Below are 25,116 nucleotides of genomic sequence, written 5' to 3'. Positions count from 1 at the left end.
ACAGAAGAAATAGACAGACAGGAGGAGGAAAAACACATTCAACACGCACTCACACTCTGTCAATACCCTAGATGGGCCATAAAAAAAGGAAAACACACAGACAAACAGAAAAAGAAAAAAGACGGAAAAACAAAACACACAAGAAAGATAGACAACAAACCCAAAGACGTCATAACCATACCATACATCCGGGGAATAACAGAATCAATACAACGGATCATGAAGAAACATCACATCAACACAGCAGTCAAACCACATACAAAACTCCGTCAACTACTAGTTCACCCAAAGGATAAAATAACACCGGACCACAAATGCAACGTCATCTATGAAATACCATGCAAATTATGCAACAAAACATACATCGGAGAAACAGGGAGGTCATTCAACATAAGGAAAAAAGAACACCAAAAAGAATGCGAAAAAGAGACAGCTGGACGATACACACGGACACAAAAAGAAAAAGCAGAACAGGAAAACCTAAAATCAGCAATCACAGATCACTGCAGAAGAAATAACCACATCATGGATTGGGACAAAGGCAAAATCATCACATCAGAAACAAACAAGTTCAAACGCTGGATAAAAGAGGCCATAGAGATCAGGAAGCGGGCGAGGGACACCATCAATCGGGACGAGGGGGCGTACACTCTCTCGCACACCTGGGATTCCGTGCTCCAGAGACCACCCAGGGCGGAGGGGGCGTGGTCGGTTCGGCGGACTCTGACAGGTCCGCCGTACCGACCAGCTAATAAATGACACGTCAGTAACACGTCGGATGACGCTTCTGAGGAAGACTGGAGTCACAGTCGAAACTGTCAAGCAGGTAACATCACTCTTGATTTCATTGTCTGAACACAAGAAAAATATAACTAATATATCCTTTTAACTGCAAAACTTGTGAGGTTAAAAAAGTGGAAAATTGAAATGGCTGCTGGACCCTGTGGTAAACTGTAGTTGCTGACTACGTTTAACGGCCCCTCTGTGTCTCTCTGTCTGTAGGGCTCATTAAATCAGATCGGCCGTATATTTATTCTGTTAGAAGAGGCTGGTCTGAAGCCAAATCTGGGCTCCTACTGTGCTGCTCTGGAGTGTATGGGCCGCAACTCCAACTGTTCCCCAAACGTCATCACCAGGTATGTGCACACATGCAACACAAACCATGAACAAGGATCACAAAGAGCTGTGAGCTTGCCATCACATTGTGAACTTAACGTTCAGTATCATAGAGGCATTAAGGATCCTGAGGAGTTTTAAAAAAAGAGGACACGGCAGTAATACACAGACTGACCAGCTGATGTCATGATAACCTAGTGAATGTCTTTTTCTGCAACAGCTTTAAAGGGATAGTTCAACATTTTGGCAAATTGGCTCATTGCCATAATCCCTATAGTCATAGCAGTAGGTTCGTTACCTTTAATTGTCAGTGCAAGCTATTTTTAGAACGGCGGAGCAGAGCCGCGAGCTACGCTATGGTGGCTCATGGGATTTCTTGGTTTCCCTCATCAAACTCATCAAATACACAATCCAACAACTCCACAACGCTCTCATGGACAAGTTGTGACCTGCACATTCACCACGCTATGAGATAATAACAGAACGTTACGAGTTGTTTTCCCTTCACTTTTTTTTTTTTTTCCTGAATTTGGTTTTATGATTTAATTAACAATTTTTAAAATTTAAAAAATTAAAAGTTTTTTCCCGCTAAATTTAGCCAAATTGTTTTGTTGATTCTCGTTGCTGGTTGCTGATTGTTTTCCACAGGAATTATTTTATTTCGAGGTTATCCTATCTGGATTAGACAGTTAGGGTTCTGTGTCTCTCCAGTCGACAGCTTACTTTGCACCTTATTTCCTGTGCTTTGCCTTAATTTCTCATATTGTTTCCATGGAAACCCAGCGTGGCAGAAGCTTTTGTGGGTACCTTTCAGAAGTTCCGCCTTAATGTTGCCTCATTGTTTATCAGGTTGTGTTAGACTAATTAAATTGCTACATCACAGAAGGAAACATATGGCAGTGCATTTGTATTTGATTTAATTTTGCACAATAACACAACACAGCAGCAACTTAGCTAGTTTGTCAACTTTTCCTTTTCCTTCATCAACGACATCCTTGACAACAAATACCCCAGTTGTGTCTTCTCAGTAACTAGGTCACCCTGACAAATCACGGTTAAGTATTATTAATTGCATTGTTATGTCACTGTCTATGCCTCACACCTTGATTTATTAAAGGACATCCTGCACACCTAACCCCACTGGGCAAAGCTCATAGACTCATACATGTGTCACAGTGTGTGTGCGCCTGTTTGATGGCAGCCAATACAATCAGTTGGTCTGCTGCCCAGGCAGTGGCAGAGCTCATATCGAATTTTCCTTTTTTCTTCTGTGGAGCCTGTCATTGGTCTGGACTTGTTATATCAGGAAAAATGACAAGATACATGGTTCAATTTGTTTCATACAGAGAAAGCTCTGAACATGTACTTTCATGTATGCCTCTTTGAATTCAACTACATGCTGGTTCCTAGTTCAGGGGTTTCTTCCTTCACAGAGGTGATTTACTCCAAAAGCTTCTGATGGCAGATGAAAAAATACGGTCTTAAGTACACAAGTAGACAGTCAGATGTATTCAGGTGGTCCTTGTTAAGGCTGTTACAATCCATAAATGTCAGTTGACTACATTGTACAATTATCAGGTAATTGTATTCAGGTGGTCTCTTCTGACTCCACATACTGAATTGACTTGGCTGATATTTAACTAATCACATTATCACTGTATATTGTTTTTAGCTGTTGAATAAGTATTGCAATATTGAAATTATACTGATTTTGAAATAATATATCACCATTACATAGTTTGCCCATCAGTGATCACTAACAAGTATCCTGTCAAATCTTAAATGTCCAAGTTATAGGCTGATGTATAATATGTCATTAGCTACAGTTTGCATTTAGCTGTTATGATAATACTTTTTTTTTATATTCACCATCTAGATTATAAATCTCTTGTATACTTTTTGCCCAAGATGCACAAGTAAGACATTTTACTGTTGGAAAATAAAATTGTCAGTGCTCTCTGGTTGATGGTCTGTTTGTCATGACACTTTTGAAATGACCACGAACCAAATTTGGTGTTTTTTGTTTTATGGTCCTTTCTGGGCAACAAATACAGATGTGCAGTATCTGCAGGAAGCTAATACCACTCAGCCTATGTATTGGTCTTGATCAAGTCTATTATTTCCAAAATCGTACCACTCTCAAAAATTCAGTATCCGTTCTAATCTATATGGTAAGGTGGACTGTGTTTTTATCGCTCTTGACTATTTGAAAAAAAAAGACCAAAAAACTCTCAAAAAGATCCTTTGAGAGTTTGACTGAAACTGTCTGAATTCATTTTTAGTTTTGGTCTTTGTAGACTCTGTCTGTTGGAAAGGTGGCACAGATTCAACCCACGACCTTCAGGGCTCCACTTTTTCCTCATGACGTTGTGTCATGTGATGAAGGTGGCCTCTGAATTTGGACACAGCTATTTTCCAATCACACCGCACACAATAAATGACCGTCATAAAATCACAAGAATCATCAATCATCATCATTTTCATCATTCATTACCCTCAGTCACATTAAGTGCTGTGACACACACACACACACACGCTCTTTCCTCCTGGACCTCAGTGACATCATGCTATGCATCCTGGTCCAATAGCAGGACAGGTGGCAGGCAGGGCAGTAGGGTAGGTGTCTGGTTGGTCCATTGATCTCTGTAACCTGATGCTCATTTGACATTGTTGTTCTGCAGTGGTGCACTCCTGCTCACTCTCTGCCCAAGCGTCTCTTTTTTTTTTACCCTCCTCCTCCATCATCTTTTTCACCCTCACTCAGTTTGTTTTCTGCCGGTTCTTTTCTTCACTGTATTGTCTCAGAACTGCCATATACCTTCCTGATATGTCGCCTCTGAAGTCTTCCCTGCAGCTTCCTTGCCCTCATTGTACCAATCTGTTCCCATCTCCTCTGTTTCTCTCTCTCTCCCTCACACACACACACTCAGGCACACATATCCCTTTAAGTTTTCCCTTTGTAAGTGCTTGTGTCCTCCAGAGCTCTTTGCTCTCTGGGGTGCAGCAGGGAAGTCACCGGGCTGATTATGCTCCATCGTTCAACCTCTCTGCCCTCTTTGTTCCTTTGGACCACACTGCTAGCACCACGACTAATCCTCTCTTTGTTGGAGGCTCTCTCATTTATTCAGACCAAAATTGCACATTGCATCACAAGAGACCCTGGAGCACGAGTGAAAATACTCAAAAGTTTGACCTCCTCTTTGGCTTGCTTCAGAAATATTTCCAAACATACACAACGTCACGTTAAACAAAAGGTGTATGGCTTGTGTCTTTTATGACAGTGGCTCTTTTGTTTTATTCATTCATTCACGTGCTGAGCCCTGCTCACTTGTGATTTGGTTAAGCCGGTGCAGGTTGCTGAGCCAGGGTTTCCTCCAGATGGTAATTAGCGTGCTGTTATTTATAATTGTCCTGAGGAAAAGGTGTGCAAGGTGAGGCTGGCTCACGTTCTCTGTGGTCGATGATAAATGGGTTTTCCCTCGATTCTCTCTCTTGGCTCAGTCCATGTAGTTCTGTAGTAAACCTCTAGAGAGCAGTGCAACCCAGCAGGGTCTTCAAGCTCCTCAGTCTGGTTGGCACGCAAGTATGCATGACACTGACAAGCTTTCTGCCCTGTAGACATACAGTACCTGTCATTTCAGATTTTGTATAGTGTACACTATAGGTCATATAAATATAATGCAAGACTTTGGTGTCATTTAGTCATCCAACTAAGTCATTGTGCAATAAAGCAGTTTGTGTTATTTATAATTGATACATTTTATTGCCAGGTATTGCATTTGTGTATTTGTATACATCAATGTACCGCTTGATAGTAATATTATATAAATCTATATCTATATAGTATATCATGAAATAATTTAAACATATTTATCGCTTTCACTAATTGCTGAAGAATAGATACCCAGTTGGCTGAAAATATTAATTCACTACCGTACATATATCAAACTGAGAAATGGAATAATCATGTTATTACACCTCTCATTTGTATTCCTGGGACTGGTTGCACATTGTCATTATCTTCATTCTGCAGTCCAGTCATGGAGACTGTGCTGTCCCTAGGAGATCTCTAGGAGATTCTGTTTAAATAAACATTTCACTGATGTCGTCAGTGCCCATCTGCCTCTGCATCAAGCTCATACTTTGAGTCTGACAGATAAGCCGATGAATGCAAATACTTAAGTTGATATTCTGAAACTGTTGATCGGGGTAGAGAGGGGAAACATATACAGTGATCTCACAGACACATACATTTTCATTTTTCATCTTTGAAAGCTGAATTAATTCGATCCAGACAGACAGTTATTATCTTAGTTTCATCCCCACATCATCAGGCAGGTCAGCAGGTTGTGACTCCAAAGGCTGTTTCATCATAATAACTATAATCTCCCACATAAATGAAAAATGTCTCTCTCTTCACATTAAACCTGAAAAAACATATGGAGAACCCAAATGAAAGCCATTGTAAGGATTTTCTATTATGTTTTCCTAACCTAATCTAATGGCAATGAACCAATGTTGATGTGCTTTGCTACATGGCTTTATTACATGGCTCTATTGAATGCTGCATTCTGATTGGTCAATCACTGCATCCTACATCTGTTATATAACAGACCGTTGGGTTCCATTCATCCAATTGGGGTTTATTTCTATACTTTATGTAAAACAACTGATTTTCTTCTCTTGCACTGCAACAAAATGAGTTACAGTAAGTCAGCAGCAAAACTAAAAGCCAATACTAGTAGACTTCTGTTACTGTCAGAAATAAATAACATGGGATGGGCTCCTATGCCCCTTCAAATACCACCTAGCCTGCAGTCAATGCCCAAGTGTGAGGAGGACACAGTATTAAAATTGTACACATTGTATTAAAACCTGATCCACTGACTGTTTGTCCCTCTCTACCCAGGTGCCTGAGTCAGATGGAGGAGGATGGTTTGTCTGTGGATGATCTTTTCCCCCATTGTGTTTTTCGACAAGATGAGAGAGAAATGGTGCTGAAGGCCGTACACGTCATCCAACCCGACTACCAGCCCTGTCTCAACCGGACCACAAGCCAGTGTTCTTCATCTCTGGTTCAGGACTTCTACTCGCAGGTACCACAGGCAGGCTAACTCTGAGCCATGATTGTCTGGATTTGCAAGATATAAAATACAAAATAATTTATTTTAACAAACTTTTTACAACTATTGGAATGATTACTTTATTAATCCCGGGACTGTATTTAAGTTGCCAGAGGAGCCAGATACATTCGAACACAAATGTAAACATATACATGAAAACAGTGTTTGGGATGCAGAGACATTACTTCTTTTTTTTTTTTGCAGCAGCAGCAGCAGCAGCAGGTGCAAATCAAGATATGTCTGTCAGTGCAGACAGCCAAACAAAATACAAACATATAAAGATATATACATATATACACACATCTACCACAACATTAACAAAAAAACAACAACAACAAACAAACAAAAATAAGTCACACCACAAGAAATACATAAATAATAATAAAAACAAATGCACACACGTATACACATACTTATGTACTTAAAGCTCCAAGTATTAATCAAAATTAGCGTTGTTACTGTGAACAATTGACAAATACAAGTCATAACTAAAACAATAAAAGGGAAAAATAAAAGTAATAAAAAGGAACTAATAATAATAATAATAATAAAAACTACATACATAACCAAAAAAAAGAAAGAAAAAAAGCAGAAAGATGAACTGATGGTCTGGTTATAAATAAAGATAGAGTCATAAAGGGCTGATTGTTAATATCCCGGTAAAGTCAATATTGTAATGTGCAAAGAGCATGTGGATGCATTAGAAGCAGATAAAGTGTAGAGACTGATAACACCTGGCAAGAATGACCCCCTGTATCACTTCATTACACACCAGGATAGAATTCTTCTGTTGCTAAAGGCGGTCTTAAGCTTCGCTAACATGTTGCAAAGGGGGTGAGAAGGGTTGCCCAGCATCACAGCAGTTTGGCCATGCCATGTGACCAGCTAGGATTAAATAAGAGAGACCCAGCCTAATTTATTATATATATATATATATATATATATATATATATATATATATATTTATTTATTTATTTATTTATTTATTTTATTATTTAAGTATATTTTGTCTGTTGGCGTCGGCTGTGGTGCTTTCTTCTCAGCAGACCAGAGTATAGATGACGGTTCTTCTAACAACAGCACATTTGCAGCATCTTGTTACATACATTTAAGGACCAGAGCCTCCTTAGGAAGCAGAGCTGGCGATTTTTGGAGCATTCAAAGATGGATGAGCTTGAATGGGCTTATCATTATTAGTGCTGAACTGAACAGAGAAACTTGAAGTCATTATTGAGGAGTATTATCCCAGATTATGCCTTATCTTCAGGATAGTTGCTTACTGGCAGACTGGTCTCTGCTGGGGCCACAGAAAATAACATGACCTCCTGTTCCATTGACGTCATCACGGCTGATATAATGGAGTTAACTGACATTTAAGTGTCTTGGGCTGGTTTTAATGCTTTAAATCATCTTAAACCAATGTCACTGGAGACCCTTTTTTGCGTATGTTGGGACAGAAGCGACTTCATTTCGGATTAAATCAACCATATACACTCCCTTTGAAAGGGTGAGATCACGGGTGTTAGTAAGGTGCATTTTTATTATGTTAAAAATCTTGAGGTAAGGGAGGTTATTTAAGAATTCATGATATAAAAGTGACACTGGATGACTATAAATACGGATAAGTTATTTTTAAGGTTGAGTCTTGTGTATGTTTTGCCAGTCGAATCACCAGAAAGCTGGGAAAGCTGTCAGAAAGCTCCAGCGTGACTATGAAATATTTGATTGTCACCCTTTCACAGCCAGACAGGCACTGGCCTATTTATAGTGAGCCAACTCTGCTTTCTAATGGCTCCTCCGCTTCCCTTGCCTCTCCCCCTCTCACCTCTCCACTTTTTTCCCACCTCCCTTCCCCTCATGATTCTCACATGATTCATTCACAGCTTGTTGTACAACTGCTGTATTTTTAGGCTCAGTCCATGTACTGTATTCACTTTGATCTTTGTCTGAGTGACATACTGTATTTTTGGTCCTCTTTATCTTAGTGTTGGCCTGTGTGTGTGATGGCAGCAATCTGCAGGTCATGCATTTTTGAGAGTGTATGTGAAACTCTGCCACTCAAATGTGACTTCTCCATTGCTATTGCCTTTGCCCGTTTTGTCAGGGTTAGTGTGACTTTCTGGCAGGTTGATTTCATATCTAAAAGACTATCCAAATAACTGATAAAGGTAGAAGGCTTTAAGTTACCTGGGGGATTTTTGATCAGAACGAGTAGCAGACGACAATAATAATAATAATAATAATAATAATAATAATATTACTAAAAATAATAATAATAATACTAATAATAATAATGGCTTACATTTATCTAGTGCTTTATCTAGTGCTATCGATACCCAAAGCAGACGTGTACATTGCAATCTAATTAGAATATTGCTTGTTCGGGGCGGTGCGTGGCGCAGTGGTTAAGGTGGCCACCCCATGTAGAGGCTACAGTCCTCAATGCAGGTGTCCCCGGTTTGAATCCCGCGTCGGGCAGACCTTTCCTGCATGTCATTCCCCCTCTCTCTGCCTCCCCCTTTCCTGTCTATCTCTATGGCTATCAAATAAAGGCATAAAAGCCAAAAAATATACTTTAAAAAAAAAAAAGAATATTGCTTACAAAATGCAGTTGGATCAAGTTTCAACTTGTCATCAGAGATTATCATCATCATTTATCATCCATCCATCCATCCATCCATCCATCCATCCATCCATCCATCCATCCATCCATCCATCCATCCATCCATCCATCCATCCATCCATCCATCCATCCATCCATCCATCCATCCATCCATCCGAGGTCAGGTCATGGTAGCAATAGCAGATGAAGTAGGAATTCAGAGATATCCTTCGCTCCAACAACACAAGGTGTTCTCAGGTAATTCCTCAAGTGAGATCATATTCTACCATGAGATCCCCTCCCAATTGGACATGGAGACATTCATCCAGAAAATCCACAGAAGAAGGTGCCCAGGAGGCACTCTTACCAGTTGCCCAATCCAGTCCATTTCAGATGGCTCCATTCGACAAGAGGGAGCTACAACTCTTCTTTCAGCTCTAGCTGCCGAGGAGAAATTGATTGGCTTTGCCTTCCTGCTGATGCTGCACCAATCCATCTGTCGATCTCCCGCTCCATCTTACTTCACTCATGAAAAGGAGCTGGATATACTTGAACTCCTTCATTTGGGGCAATAACTGGAGGTTGCAGCACCATAGTTTTATGTTTAAGAAACCAAGGCCTCACACTTGCTGTCTCTCATCCTGGCTGCTTCACACGCAGTTTCAAACCTTTTCATTAAGCGTCCGAGGTCACATTCTGATGAATCCTACAGATCCACATCATTTGCAAAAAGCAAAGATGCAAAACTTCCGCTGCAACTTTTCAGAGGAAGTAAATTTTGTTTTTGAATAAGATTGTGCCAGCACACTTTAAGCAATTATCTTTTCATCCCGGTCTGCTGATAAAGTGGTGTAAGCCTTTCTGCCCATTCATTGTTCTGAAGTTCTTATATTGTACAAGAGCTGTCTGGTGGGCAATTTATGTGCCACACTACTTTAAACTTTGCTCGGCTTCTGTCCATGCTCTGTCTCTCTGAGGCCTAATTTACAGTCCAATGTATCTCCTCTTCTGTCTGTGAGATAATAAACGTTCATACTGCTGTACTGCATCTATTCATGCGTACAACCTCTCTATGATGTGCACAGATAATAGCCAAAGGTCTTGGTTTGGCAAGGCCGCTGTATCTTTAAACAAGGCTTGACTTTTAAAGCACATTTTATTTCTGCTGGCAAGACATAATGTCTGTCAGGTTGGGTGCTCGGTAGATAACTTGGCCAGTGCAGATCAGTTTGTTCTGGCAGGATTTTAGGAGCAGCATAACAGAGGTCTGTAAGCAGAGGGCTTAGACCGTTAACTCAGCCTACACATGTACTGTTGGCTGCCATGTTTGCAATGTCTGTACATGTGATATAGGTTTTGATAATAAGGCATGGAGATATGGACCAAAATTCATATCTCAATAAATTTAGGCTGAACACCAATACATGGTGTCTGCTTTTTCTATGAAGTGGGTAAAATATTCTTTAAGCCCAAACATATGAGATGTCATATGTTTTTAAGCATTTAAAACAAGATTTCCCTCCATGTTTGAAGATATGCAGCAGCTAAACATATAAATGAATAATAGATTGCCAATATAAAAGTTCTATCCGTGCTCCTTCAGTTGTTTTCAGCAGGAATAACAGACTGGTTAAAATAGAGAACAGTTACAGGTTTCTTTCTCTGATGAACACAATATACAGCTGTGCAAATATCGATAAAAATGTAAATGTAACTAAAATAACAACATGCCTGTATTGTTTCTGTATGCAATTGGACAATAAATCCACATGCTGTGTCTCCCTCCACATTGCAGGATAACTAGTGAGCAAGTGAGGGCGTGGAGACGGTGTGGGAGAGGACAGATGCAAACACTGGCACTCAATCTAATTGAACTGAACTGTGTTTCATATTTTCAGAGGGCAGACCATCACTACCCCAAACTGGACTTCACTCAGGAGGAGCTCAATGAGCGTTTCAAGCGTCAGCTGGGTGTGGAGCAGGCCTGCACCATCACCATTGACTCCGTGGAGGCTGCCAAGCCGGTCACTGAAAACATGGCCAAAATGGTAAACAGACCCAACTGCCTTCATGTCATCATGTCATCCTCAGCACAGCACAGCTTCAGTCAGTGATGCTGAAACTACAAATAAACAATGGGCTTTTGAAGATCTGGTTGTTGGTAGTAGATATTTCCAGGTTAAGTCTTAAAATCTATACACAGATTTTTTTTTTCTGAATTATGTATAACCAGTGGTGGACAGTAACAGAGTAAATTTACTTGAGTACTGTACTTAAGTACATATCCAGAGGATTTGTACTTTACTTGAGTATTAGATTTCTTTGGTACTTATTACTCTTACTTGAATACATTTCCAAGACAAATATTTTTACTTTTACTCGAGTTAATTTCTAGGAAGGCTGAAAAGTACTGGTTACTTTCAGGTCTGCTCTTTTTTATTTTTATTTTTTTTTTCCGAAAATCCTATTGGACACAAGCTGTGTTTGTCAAAGAAGGAAACCCGAACCCCTAAAAGCAGCACATCAGTGCAGGTGGTTTCAAAGAGTTAATTCTCAGAAACAAGAGTTAAAAGCACCTTAAATTAATTTAGAAAAAATTATAGTAATTCATTGATGTGAAAAATAAGAAATTTATTCTTACTCTTACTTTTACTTAAAGTAAATTTAAAAGCATGTACTTTTGGATACTTAAGTACCTTTAAAAGCAAGTACTTTTTTACTCTTACTCGAGTAACATGTCGACTAAGCTACTTCACTTGTAACAGAGTAAATTTTGACCTGTAGTATTTGTACTCTTACTCAAGTACTGGGATCGAGTACTCTGTCCATCTCTGTGTATAACATAAATTGTTACTAAAGATTGTTTTTTTGTCAGATTAATGTCACCTTTTATCTACATCACTGTAGCTAATGCAGTTTTCTTCCTCTCAAAAGGAAAACAAACACTGTAGTTATCTTCCTGTTTGGGGCTTTCCCCTTTAAGCTGCAAAAAAGACAGCAAATCTTTCTTCATAGCCCAATGTGCTGGCAAAGGAAGATATAGACTCTAGTGGGTGCATATCATCTTGGCAGTAGTCTACTTTGTTATGAGTAATTACAGTAATATATGATTATGAAATGATCATTCATTTGCTTTTAATGTACCTCCCACATTTCTACCTCTGAGATGATGAGATCACACATTATCTTATATGAGTTAAGTTTCTCTTACGCTCTGATCTGAACTTTGAATGTGCATTCAAGTCTGAGAGATTAGAGGAGGAAGCAGCATCATATTCTAGGGGTGTGCCTTCTCTCCAACTCTGGCATTTACAGTCCAGCCTGGCCTGTCTGCCTCTGCAGATGGGCTTGGTGGAAAGTGAGCAGGCTGAGAGTCCCTGGTGGTCAGGAAGCATTTACAGACAGGCAGGGCAGAATAATAATGTATTGTAATGGAAGCCACCAGAGACAACGCAGAGTCACCTCACCGTCCACAATCCAGACTGTGTCTCTGATTCAGTCCCACTGAGTAAAACTCTTTTGCTGAAAAGTGATCAGTTACACATTTCACACTTTCATGCACAGAGTGTATCTATTTACAGTATTAGGGCTGGGACGATATGCTTTTCTCCCGGTTCGATTCTTATATGATTTTTTGGATGGCGATTCGATTTAAATTGCGATTCTACGATATTGCCGATTCTCTCGATTTTTAGTCTGCATTTTTAACATTTATCTGCACACAAATACTGTAGGAGCCTATAAATTAACATACTCCATTATAAAGTTAACTTAAACCCTTTTCAAAACCTGTACTCTCTGTATGTCAAAAAAGGCTAACAAATGCACATTGCACAATATTTTAAAAAATTAAAAAAAAAAAAAAATTTAAAAATCGTCAAAAAAGATATTGCGATATTTATGTGAATCGATTTTTTCTCCCACCCCTACTATTTGTACGTAGGTATTGCTAACTGTAGTTAGACAAAAGGATGATGGAAAATGAAACAGGACATTATTGTTCTGATGTTTAAGGTGTTTGGCTGTATCCATCCATACTGCTATATTCTGTTAGGTCAAGCCACTGGGAAAAGTAAAAGTAAAAAAAACTTAGATGAATAAGTATGTGGCCCAGTTTTTTCTAGTTTGTTCTCTTCATCATCTATAGGTACATGGACCAAACAGCATAACCATCAAGTGGAATTCAAACTAAAGTTGCACAATAATGAGGCCAGTGGAAAGTGGCCCTATAGACTCCTTCATAGTTTATAATGACTTTTCATTTGGACCAGTAGTATGTCATAAATAAACAAGGATTTCTGCAGGATTGGTCTTTGTTCCCTGTTGTCAGTTACAGTCATGGCATGGATGAGTTACACATGTGTTGTCCTTCCAGAGGGAGCTGCTGGCCGTGCAGCGGGCTCAGTGGCAGAAGATCCTCCTCCAGGCCCTGAGGGACAGCAAGATGATCCTGGTGAACACCAACACCAAGGGCTACAAGCTTAACCTTTATCCCTTCCTCTGTCTGCTGAAGGATAGGGAATATGTTGACATCATGATACAGGTAATACAACCCACCTAACCCAGCCCACCGCTCAATGACATGTCAGAAATGGAGAATTTAACAAAGACTTGTCTTTGTCTGAGTCAAAGACATCTGATTGATGACAGCTCTATTTTACTACAACATAGAAATGTGTTGTTATGTCACTGTTATCACTCTTTTGTTTTCTCGACATGGCTGTTGTGTAATTTGACCTGATCAGCCTGGGAAACCACAAAACACAAATCAAATGCCTGACAGTGACAACACCTGGAAAAGCGTTTTTTATCTTTGGCAGCAAAGGAGAGCATGCTTTTAATCAGTTACCTTTCTACTCACATGACCAGATTCACAGAGTTTGATGTCATTTCTGAAACAACCATTCTCACTTTGATTTCCCCTCTGACTGAAGGATATATTTTTTTTTTATTGAACTAAACCAGATCTGATGAAAGCTTCAAACAGCCTTTTGCTTCTGTTTTCACCTGCTTGACCCTTTGAACCGTGTCTTGTTCTTGTCCAGAGCGTTGCTAACCTGCCTCCCAGTGGAGAGTCGCTGAAGATTTTAGCCGGAGATCTGGGCAACAGGGTCTACACCAAATACTGTGTGCGGCAGAAACACCAGAATCACACGGTGGAAAAGTTGGGGAACATTTACACCAATTTCACAGACGTGCTGGCCAAAGATACAAAGGTAGAGAAATTACATCTGACCTATCTGATGGTGCTCCAGATGTCTGTCTTTATGTCTACTTATATCATTTTTGCAAAAGGAACTGTCGCTGCTTTGACTTTTACAGTACATGCAGTCACGTTTAAAATGTGATGCTGTGATTAAGGAAAAAATACCATGATATGCCACATTGTTACTGTACAAGCTAAAGTTATTTGGGCTGCACAGCAGTGTGGACTGAATGGCCTTGCAATTATATATGAAAATGAATGAATTAACATAAACGTAAGACAAATGATTAACAATGGACAGGCGATGAAACCTGATAGATCTTTGTATAGACGGTGCTCACCAGCTCATTGACATACTGCTCATTATTTTCTAGATTAAACAAAAGGCTGCGTCTCCTCAGTGGAATTTTTCAGCCAGAATCACTGACTCAGTTTTCCACCAGTATGTTGATTGTTCAGGTGCACTGGGGAAAACACTAATGTCATCAAGACAGTAATGAGCAAGAGCTCATTATACTCCAGTAGCTAGTTAGACTACATGTTAGTTAAGGTGTTTGTTTTATGCAAGTTATTTTACATGCCACCTTTGTAGTCTAATTTATGTCTGTTATGGTCTTTTTAATGGTTGTTATGACAGCAAACATTAGTCTGAGGTCTCACTTTACTCATTAACATATTCATGCATCCATTTTGAAAACTAAACACCAGAATTGTTTGACTAAATCCTCTCTCACCTCAGGTCAGTCTTTTTTGTTTAGAATATTACTGTGTATATTATATACAATATATATATATAGTTACTAGTCATTACTGTTGCATGATGCTGTTTTTTTTTGTTTTGTTTTTGTAATTCACTTTGTATTGACTTTAAAGCAGAAGTAAGTGGTCCGGTCGTTTTGGCTAATGCTGCGTTCCAGGCAGGCTTTTGAAATCGTAAATTACAGCTTCAAGTCACAACTTACGACTTTGTAGCGTTCCAGGCAACCCACTCGTGTTTTTCCGACCTGTTTTACCGGTGAAAGTCACTATAACGGCCACTCGTAACTTCCGACCGGTGAAGTCGTACCAGATCGAACTGGTACGACTTCACGGTCGGAAAAATACGAGTTGCCTTGAACGCACCATAACAGTCCTCGTCCCTACGTCGCCACATTCACGGCGTCCCTTGGCTGCACACACAGCCCTGCATGCCGTTCTCTCTCCTCATTGGATAAAAACTGTAGGATACGATAAATGTTTTCTCCTCGGCTCAGAGCAGAGCAGAGTGACTGACAGACCCGTGTTTCAGACCAAACACTCTATGTAAGTGATTGCTGTCGGAAGATATAACTATTTAAGACTTATATTAACACAAATATATCACTTACTTCTGCTTTAAGCAGAAAAAAAGACATGTATGTATACGCAGTACATGCACAGTATACATTCACACCTGTATACCATGTCATTATATTTTAATAATGCATTGCATGGTAAGCTTAATTGTAGCATATTACTTAAGTAATTAATTTTGGGAACTATTACCTCCTTTAAAATATTAATTTTACCCAGAAGCGACATTAACCAATTTGGTCCAGTTTTGCAGTGAGCTCAATTTTCTGGAGTAATCTTTATACCCAGATATGTCAGGCCAGACGGCTGCCATGAAAATTGCCATCCCTGCCTGACACTAGGTGGACAGACTTTCCATAAGGGCATTGATTCACACTTTGACCAGTTTATCTTGTAACCGGAGACACCTGGAAAAAGAGTCAATCAAAGTGAGGATGTGAGGTATAGTTGTTGATGGGCGTCTGCACAGTAACAAAATATCATCTGCACAGAAGCAATTTATGCTCCTTGCCACCAGCTTTAATGCTGACTATATTATTATTTATCTAGCAACTGCTAATGGTTCAAGGACTACAGCAAAGGAGGAAAAGAGGTAGGAGGCAACGCTGCATTGTTCCTATGTGGAACTGAAAGGAGGGAGACCTCCTACCATTTCTTACCACAGTTCCTTAGGATTGTAATATAATAATCTAACCCAGGTAATATAAGAGGACAGACACCATTTTTTTCTAATGACTGGAAAAGGTACTACCACTCCACCCTGTCGACTGCTTCTTTAGCATCCAGCGAAAAAGCTACAGTGATGCCGTCCTTGTTTCGAGCTGTGTAGACACATAATGCTGTTTTACTGTGAGGACAAGATGAAGTGTCCACTTCTTTTGTTTTTACTCATTAAAGGGATAGTTCACCCAAAATTCAAATTTCACTCATTATCTACTCACCCTCATGTCAACTAAGAGCTGTGAGAATTTTCAGAGTCCTCCGTTCCTTCTCTGAGTTACGGGGGGGTCCACACAGCAGTATTTGTCCATATAATGGTTGTTAATGGATACCAACTTTGTTTGTCCAAGTGTTTGTTTGTATTGAAGCCCCGACATGAGAAATTGTTCCGAAAAAAATTAAATAAGTCTATATTTTAAGCTTGTTTGTAGCAGAAGCTCCCAGTGTCTCGGTTCACTGCTCTTCCTGTGTCGAGATTTGCACTGACCGGCGGAACAATTTCTCATGTCGAGGCTTCAATACCAGAGGGACATTACAGACGAGCACTATGGAGGTATTTGGATGTTTTTTGGTGTGTCTTTTTGGACGAAGAAAGTTGGTATCCATTGACAACCATTATATGGAAAAATACTGCTGCGCGGACCCCCCCGTAACTCAGAGAAGGGACGGAGGACTCTGAAAATTCTTACAGCTCTTAGTCGACATGAGGGTGAGCAGATAATGAGTGAAATTTGAATTTTGTGTGAACTATCCCTTTAAGTTTTTACTTTGGACCTGTTCATGGATGCCTAGCTTGAAGGTTCTTTCACTTTGTTGTCCCATATATTAGATACAATGACTTTCTGCCTCTCCAATGCAGTATATAGATAACATAATCATACTCATGATCATAATGTTTTCATATAAGGGCTATATTTAAATCACCAAATGAGAATAACCCACCATCTCTTCTCCCTCTAGGAGTATGACGTGCTGCCCAGGGAGCAGTGGTGTAAGCTGGAGACGGAGCAGAGTTCTGGACCGATGCTTCATGGGGGAGAGACAAGCTGGCCATACATAGTCACCCTGGAGCTGGGCACTTTCTTGGTTGATTTGATGGTCAAGAACCTGAAAATTAGGAGTGACATCCTGAACCCGGCCCACGACAGGAAGCTCATCCCCATCCTCTACCACATGTATGCCTTCCGTAGCACCCGACAGGTACAGTATGTGCAAATCTGTCCGAGGGTAACTCAGTCTGTTCTGCAGATACTGTTTATCACAGGAGCACATGGTCGGTAACCTCAGAGTTGGTGGCAGTTCTGTTATTTGCCAAAAATGCAGGGCAGATTCTTCTTAAACAGAGGCATGAACATAAGCACTCTGGGTTCTTAGGGTCATCTGGCTTCTCTGATATAACCATTCAGATCCAGATTTAGAAAGTTTGAATACCTTTGATAATTTAGTAACAGGATTTTTGAGCATTTACTCAGACCAAAGAAGATCCATTAACACAGATTTATGCAGAAAAAAAAATTGTGAAGGATTAAAGTTGAGGATCTCTTTGAAACTGACATTAATATTTTAATGGATTCCAAACATAAGAAAAGAAAGAACAACACTATAGATAAGAGCCTCCATCAGATAATATTCATTGTGACTGGAAATTATACAAAATTCATCTTTAAAAAAAGAAATTTTCATTAATAAAGAAGAAGAAGAAGAGTAGAAACAAAAAGAAAACCTGAGAACACTTGACCTTCACTTTGGACAGGAAGAATGGCCTTACCTTGTTACCTTGACCACTTGAACATCTTCCTATCCAGTGTGAAGCTCTGAAGAGTGTCAACTATTAAATCCTTTCTCCCCCTGTGTGAATTGGCAGGGGGAACAGTTGATTAAGATTAATAGGTTCCAGGATAATCCCTTTTTTAGTGTCCCCCTAATTGGCTTGCTGATTTAGTGCCATAGGACCCTGCAGAGCAATGAGGTGACAGTGTCAGGGGAGAGACAGACAGGGACAGAACTGTGGACTTTTTGGACTTGGTCAGATTTGACCAAGAGATTTACTGTAGCAGAATTTTTATACTTCTGTGTTTTCACCTCTCTCTCTCTCTCTCTCTCTCTCTCTCTCTCTCTCTCTTTACACCCTCTTCTCTCTATGTCTCTTTGGGGGTTAGCCCATCAGGGGAGCTCTCTAATGATTTTACAACACAGCATGCCAGTCAGACTCAGGCAAGCAATATTGTGGTGTTTTATTCTTCTGTCAGGTTACTGTATTTATTTCTTATCATGGTCTTTGTGTCCAGCCCTCCAGTTTCAGGTGTGTTAATAATATAAATTCTTTGACATCAAAGCAAAAAGGAAACTTGCTTTTGCTGGTATTAGAAAGTCAACATGTTGATATCCATCTGCTGCTCTGCTACTAAGCAGACTTTTACATAATTAATCAAAGCAAAGGAAACAAAGTTCCACCAGATCATCTCTAGTGTGAAGCAGCATTTTGATGAGTTCTATGGCCGTCTAACTCTGACTTTAGTGGATGGAAGTGATATTTACTACTGGTGAATGATAACACTGGAAGCTTATGTTAAAGGGATAGTTCAACATTTTGGCAAATTGGCCCATTGCCATAATCCCTATAGTCATAGCAGTAGGTTCGTTACCTTTATTTGTCGGTGTAAGCTATTTTTAGAACGGCGGAGCGGAGCGGCAAGCTGCTCAGAGCTATGCTACGGAGGCTAAAGGAATTTCTTGGTTTCCCTCATCAAACTCATCAAATACATAATCCAACAACAATAATGGAACGTTATGAAACAGAGCCGTTTTCGAGGTAAATACAGGGTAAATACAGAGACTGCTTGCTGAAAAACTGTCCCTGATGGGAACGCGTATCAGCGGTTTTGCATGAATTTCCCTCTAAAACAACTCTGTCTGGTAACGTTGTGTTATTATCTCATAGCGTGGTGAATGTGCAGGTCACAACTTGTCCACCAGAGCGTTTTGGAGTTGTTGGATTGTGTATTTGATGAGGGAAACCAAGAAATTCCCTTAGCCTCCATAGCGTAGCTCTGAGCAGCCTGCTCCGCCGTTCTAAAAATAGCTTGCACCGACAATTAAAGGTAACGAACCTACTGCTATGACTATAGGGATTATGGCAATGGGGCAATTTGCCAAAATGTTGAACTATCCCTTTAAGCCTGGTTGTTGTAGTGCAGAGATTGTACATTGTTCTTCTTGTCAATTAGAATTGAAATTGCTATGAAACAGATGGCCAAGCAAGCAATTGTCTTTTTTTTTTCTTGTGTCTGTTCATATGAGGTTTCTAAATGGATTTCTCCCGATGTTTAACCCATTAGATCGGCTTCATCAAGCCCCACCCCATCCTCACTCAAATGCAGCAGGAGGCCACGGAGACCAAGCTGACCTTTGACTCCTATGTGATGCCGATGGTGTGCCCTCCTGTGCCCTGGACTTGTGTCCGTTTTGGAGCCTACCTGCTGACACCGACCAAGCTGATGCGCACCGTGGATGGGGCCACCCAGCATGACGTGTTGCTGGAGAAATGCCAGAACCTCCACGCAGTCCTGGACTCTCTCAACCAGCTTGGCTACTGTGCCTGGAGTATCAACAAACCCTTGTTGGATATTATTATTTCCATCTTTAATGATCGGGGTAGTGATAAGCTAGACATCCCTCCTCCCCTGTCAGAAGCCCCCAAAATACCCCACTTCAACCACCAAGACCCCACTTACACCTCCTCTGAGAAGGCCCATATGAAACGAGAGGTGATTAACGCCAAAAAGAAATACAGTGAGATGCACAGCCTGCGTATGGACGCGCTCTATAAACTCTCCATCGCCAATCACATGCGGGATGAGATCTTCTGGTTCCCTCACAACATGGACTTCAGGGGACGTACCTACCCCTGCCCCCCATACTTCAATCACCTGGGCAGCGACGTGACTCGGGCCATCCTGGTGTTTGCCGAGGGGAAGCCCCTTGGTCCCAAGGGCCTGGACTGGCTAAAGATCCACCTAGTCAATCTGACAGGAACCAAGAAGAGGAGTTCACTACAGGGACGGCTGGAGTACGCCAACACCATCATGGACGACATCTTGGACTCTGCTGACAACCCTCTACATGTCAGTCAATCTTTTTTGATCTTTGATAGCTTACACTCATAGTCACACATGGCAATTCTTTGTAGACCCTTGTTGGTGTTAGTGGTGCCAAAAAACTCTCAGACTAGTCTGATACACATACTGCACTGCACTTTGGCTCCTCAGAGATTTACAAAGACCTGTCATGTTTTTAATTTCTGGAACTTGCATATTAAAGCCCAATCCCTTACTCTGTCACTTGGTAAGGGGTCAATGATGAATTGACAACATCTAAAGAATAAGAATATCTGTCAAAACTCAAAGTAAAATGTAAAAGTCCTTTCCCATCCATGTGTATGTCCACAGTGTAATGTGCCCTGTTCTTGTGTTTGTCCTTCTCAGGGTAGAAAGTGGTGGATGAATGCAGACGAGCCTTGGCAGGCGCTGGCCTGCTGCATGGAGGTAGCCAACGCTGTGAGATCTCCCAATCCAGCACAGTTCATCTCCCACTTTCCTGTTCATCAGGTACCACTAAACATGTGAAACTGTTATCTATTGTTTATAGAGATGCATAGTAATTAGAATAATACGCAATCTCTGAACAATCTGTTCTTTAACAAGACATTGATTGAAAGGGCAAAGAACGTGAAGATAAAGTCATTATTCTTTAATCAGGTAAAACAGAAATGAAGAATATAAAATTTATAGAACAGATTATCTTTAGTAATTTATTCATTTGACAATACCTTCGACCAGTCAGACAGTTCTAGTTTATAGGCTTCTTAAAATAAGGTGTGTTATAGTGTCTTGTCTTAGAGGCTGCTTTAGTGATGCTGCTGCTGGTTTAAGTCCCATCCTTTTTAAACAAAAAAAATCAACACTGGGAATTCAGTGATTTACTCCTTTGAACATAAGCTGAGGCTTTTATGATTTTTTTTTTTTTCTCTCAATGCAACATGGTCTGCACCTCAGGGCCATGTTAATAACCTTATGTGTATTTAGCACAGGAAATGGCTCCTGTTACTTTTAGTCATTTACATTTCATATAGCGATTTCTATGCTAAATAAACCAATAAATTATAAGTCATTGACATGGCAAATCCCATTATAATGCACCAATTTAAAAAAAGAGGAAAGAATGCAAGTGATAATCATTTTCTTGACTCTGGGCTTTTCAGCTTTACCACAATGTGAAAGCACACAGCAGTAGTTTGACAGAAATCAGTTAAATCAATCACCTCCTCCCCCTCCTCCTTTGAACCTCAACCTGCTCAGTGTCTGTGGATGAAAACCTGTCACATGTTCATCAAATTGATGTGAATGAATGTGCGCTGCCTCTGGTTGATAAGCAGATAAGGAGAAGGACAGAATCCAAATAGCCAAACGTGGTCAGTTTTTATCAGCCTTTTCAATGCAATTACAGAACTTGGATAATGGCCACACCGCGCAGCTTATCTCATTTAACCTGCTCAATGTGGTCGGCAGCAGAAAGCATTATATTCACAGTACAGGAAAAAAAGACAAAATAGAATAAATGAATGAATGGACCAATCTTTCAGCTAATTGTGCACAAACCCGTTGCATCTTTCCTTTGTCTGGTGCCGAAACCAATCTAGACATTGCATTAAATGACGCTCACAGATGGTGTGTTAGTCCAGAAATAAGTGCAAAATTCACTCTTTTTTGCTTTGGGCTGTGAGACATGGTGATATGTTGTTAAGAACTGCAACTAACAGCTTCAACTTTTCAATGTTTTTTTTTTCTTCTCATTTATTGAGCCAGTGCCCATGTGATTCACCTCACCCCTTCTCCTTTAATACTGTTTTGTCTTTCTTCTCTTTCTTTGTTGTTCTTTCACTTCTACTCTTTTCTTCTCATATCTATTCTTTGTTTTGTTCACCTTTAACTCTTCTCCCAACTGCCCTCTATAATTCTTCCTCTGTCTCTGTTTCACCTCCTCCACATCACTGCTTTGATCTTCCCTCCACCTCTCCTGCAGGACGGCTCCTGTAATGGTCTCCAGCACTATGCCGCTCTAGGCAGAGATGTTATTGGTGCCACATCAGTCAACCTCATGCCTTGTGATGTGCCCCAGGACGTGTACAGCGGAGTAGCACAGCAGGTCAGCACCACTGGGCTGTTTTTTGGGTTTTGTTCCTCCTCTTTGAAATGCATTTACTTGAAAGGTGCACAAGATAATTGAATCACAGTTGATCTCAGTGGCAAGGCACATTGCAGTTGCTCAGCTGTTAACGGTGAGATGACTCACTAGATGCCACAGTGAGTGACAGACTGAGAATATATTTTAAGTTTCTCGCTTTAGGTCTTGCATCCAACAGTGTCCAGTGAGTGCCTGCAGTGCTATCAGTGGGACCAGCTAGATGTGAACATGCTTCTATTTAGGAGGAAATAATTTGAAGTTAATTGTGATGTTCTGACATTTTAGCACAAGAGAAATCGGTAGTGCGCAGAGGGAAAAAGTTTAAATCTTCCAAGCGTGGTTGCATTGTGTGGAGTTGTCAGGGAGCCTGGGGTGTAGTGGGTTGTGAAATACCACATGGCAGGCTACCTGGGAAAATAAATCTTGTTTACTTGCACTGATAAGCAATGAAAAACACACGGGTAGTAGAGATTGTATTAGAGATTCTGTAAAGACTAAACCTCTTAATGATTAGTTGATTAATCCATTAGCTCAAAGGCAACAACTAACAAACAGCTGCTATGTTGAATTAATTTCACACAAAACTCGTTGGTATCGATTTGGCTTTTAAGAAACTGCGACAAGCATTTTCCTGACTAACGTTCAGCATTCTTACAGACAAACAACTAATTGGTTAATTAAGAAAACATTGTGCAGATTAATCAATAATGGAAATAAATATAAAAATAAATATGTTTCAGCCCAAGTGAAAATACTTATGCTGAGATGAAGCATTAAAGGGATAGTAGCATTTGACAAGTGGGGTTGTATGATCTACCAATAGCCCCTAAGTACTTTAATTGCAGTAGAAGACTCTCTGCACTCCTCATAGCCCTGCCCAGAGATTTACAACATACAGTGTTGTGAACAGACCCAAAGAAACAGCCTATTTTCGCGGCCTAAAAGAGGTTTTACCTGAAAAAAATTACACAGTTCCATTGTTCGCTATAATATAATTTTTTCCAGCCCCTCAAAGTGCAGGAAAAACGCAGTTTTTATTTGGATCTAACCAACTGCTGATCGGCGGGCGCTAACCCCTCTTTTAGGCCGTTTCTTTGGGTCTGTTCACAACACTGTATGTTGTAAATATCTGGGCAGGGCTATGGGCTGGCGTTGCTAACGGGAGGAGTGCAGAGAGTCTTCTACTGCAATTAAAGTATTTAGGGGCTATTTGTAGATACAACCCCACTTTAAAAAATGCTACTATCCCTTTAAGATGCCCTCCAAAACAAAACACATTTTGATCTGCTCCTGATTTGCATGTATGTTATAATGTGGATTTTGAATGTGTCTGTGCACCTGCAACACATCCACGTGTTTGTTCCAGGTGGAGGAGTTTCGAGCTCGGGATGCGGCGACTGGGCTGAAGATCGCACAGGTCCTGGAGGGCTTCATCAGCAGGAAGGTGGTCAAACAGACGGTGATGACGGTGGTGTACGGGGTCACCCGCTATGGAGGGCGCCTCCAGATAGAGAAGAGACTGAAGGAGATTGATGAGTTCCCCAAGGTACTGTGGTGGTGGGGGGTGGTGGCTGAGGGGATTCCCTCACACAGTGTACCATTTTATTTTTAGCATTGTATCAGTGTGGCATGACAGACTGGCCTCTTAGCACAGGCTCTCCTCTATATGGGGCTTTCGTTACGCCTTCCTCTCAAGCTATACATACTGTATACTCCCCCCACACGTCCAACCCAAATGGTCTTGTAATGAAGTACAAGGTCCTCTCTAGTGGGATCTGTCCTCCTTTTCCATTGTCCTCTGCATCTGCATGAAGGCATTTGGACGATGCACTCAAAGGGATTTTAGTGACTTTGACCTTGACGTGAAGAGTCCCTGCTGCACAGACCATGAGCAGCTTTTAATACTCATTTTAGTCAGGTTTATTTACATATTATCTTGTTGCAGTGAAATAAAATATTGCACGGTTAAATCAGGGAGGCCATGAGTGTAATACAACAATAGGCATAATATTTGATATCCTCTGCACAGCCACTCTGGAGCTATTTTTAGTTCAAAACCATTGCACTGCATTGCACATAATTGGTCCGTTGATGGGCACACCCATTCTGTCAGACGACACCATGGCAGGAAAATGGAGGCATTTAATCTTCACTGTAGTGCTCATTGTCTGTCAAATAGCTATAATTCCTGACGATAATCTCATTGTCTGTATAGATGGAAATCAGCATGATCCTGGTGCCAGCATATCCAACATCTCACAGGCAAAGCATTGTGCTAAATGACATCTGCATAATGTCCCTAATTGTTTAAACAGGGAATTGGGGAAAAGTGTAATTATGACTGATTGCAGAGGAATGGATGGCCAGAGTGAAGCACATTCAGTCCATCTGATAACAAAGTAAAAAAAAAAAAAAAAACATTATACTAAATGTCATATGAAATTGTGTTCATTTAGAAATGCAGTGGAGCAATAAAAAAGCATGTTTGAGGAAACAGACCAGAATAATTGTGTGTTTTTTTTCCAGGAGCATGTATGGGATGCATCCCATTACCTGGTTCGACTGGTGTTCAGTGGCTTAAAGGAAATGTTTGCAGGGACCAGAGAAATCCAGGTGAGATCACAACTGTATAAGATGCACACATGCAATTATATTTTATAACCACATTATCATGAACATACACTCACACTTGTGTGTTGTTACAGTAATTGCATAGCAGGCCTAACATCCTGTCAGTGTGGTGTGTTATGCTTTTTGTTTTCTTGCATATGCAC

General features: G+C 40.4%; 1 protein-coding gene across 1 annotated transcript in view; it reads left to right on the top strand.

Moving 5' to 3' along the window:
• The window catches only part of polrmt (polymerase (RNA) mitochondrial (DNA directed)), a 73,198-nt gene that overhangs the window by 5,210 nt on the left and 42,872 nt on the right, over positions 1–25,116 (top strand). The window contains exons 4-14 of the mRNA XM_085773930.1: positions 1,003–1,136; positions 6,026–6,212; positions 10,740–10,889; positions 13,217–13,384; positions 13,887–14,057; positions 17,060–17,299; positions 19,438–20,223; positions 20,584–20,706; positions 22,181–22,303; positions 23,709–23,888; positions 24,869–24,955. Of these exons, the coding sequence (XP_085630056.1) occupies positions 1,003–1,136; positions 6,026–6,212; positions 10,740–10,889; positions 13,217–13,384; positions 13,887–14,057; positions 17,060–17,299; positions 19,438–20,223; positions 20,584–20,706; positions 22,181–22,303; positions 23,709–23,888; positions 24,869–24,955 (2,349 nt within the window). The remainder of the gene's footprint in view (positions 1–1,002; positions 1,137–6,025; positions 6,213–10,739; positions 10,890–13,216; positions 13,385–13,886; positions 14,058–17,059; positions 17,300–19,437; positions 20,224–20,583; positions 20,707–22,180; positions 22,304–23,708; positions 23,889–24,868; positions 24,956–25,116) is intronic.

The sequence above is a fragment of the Trachurus japonicus genome, chromosome 4 (assembly GCF_045865225.1).
Source record: "Trachurus japonicus isolate A0001 chromosome 4, Traja_1.0".
Lineage (NCBI taxonomy): Eukaryota > Metazoa > Chordata > Actinopteri > Carangiformes > Carangidae > Trachurus > Trachurus japonicus.
The sequence above is the reverse complement of the archived record's forward strand: the minus strand, read 5'-3'. Positions and strand labels throughout refer to the sequence as shown.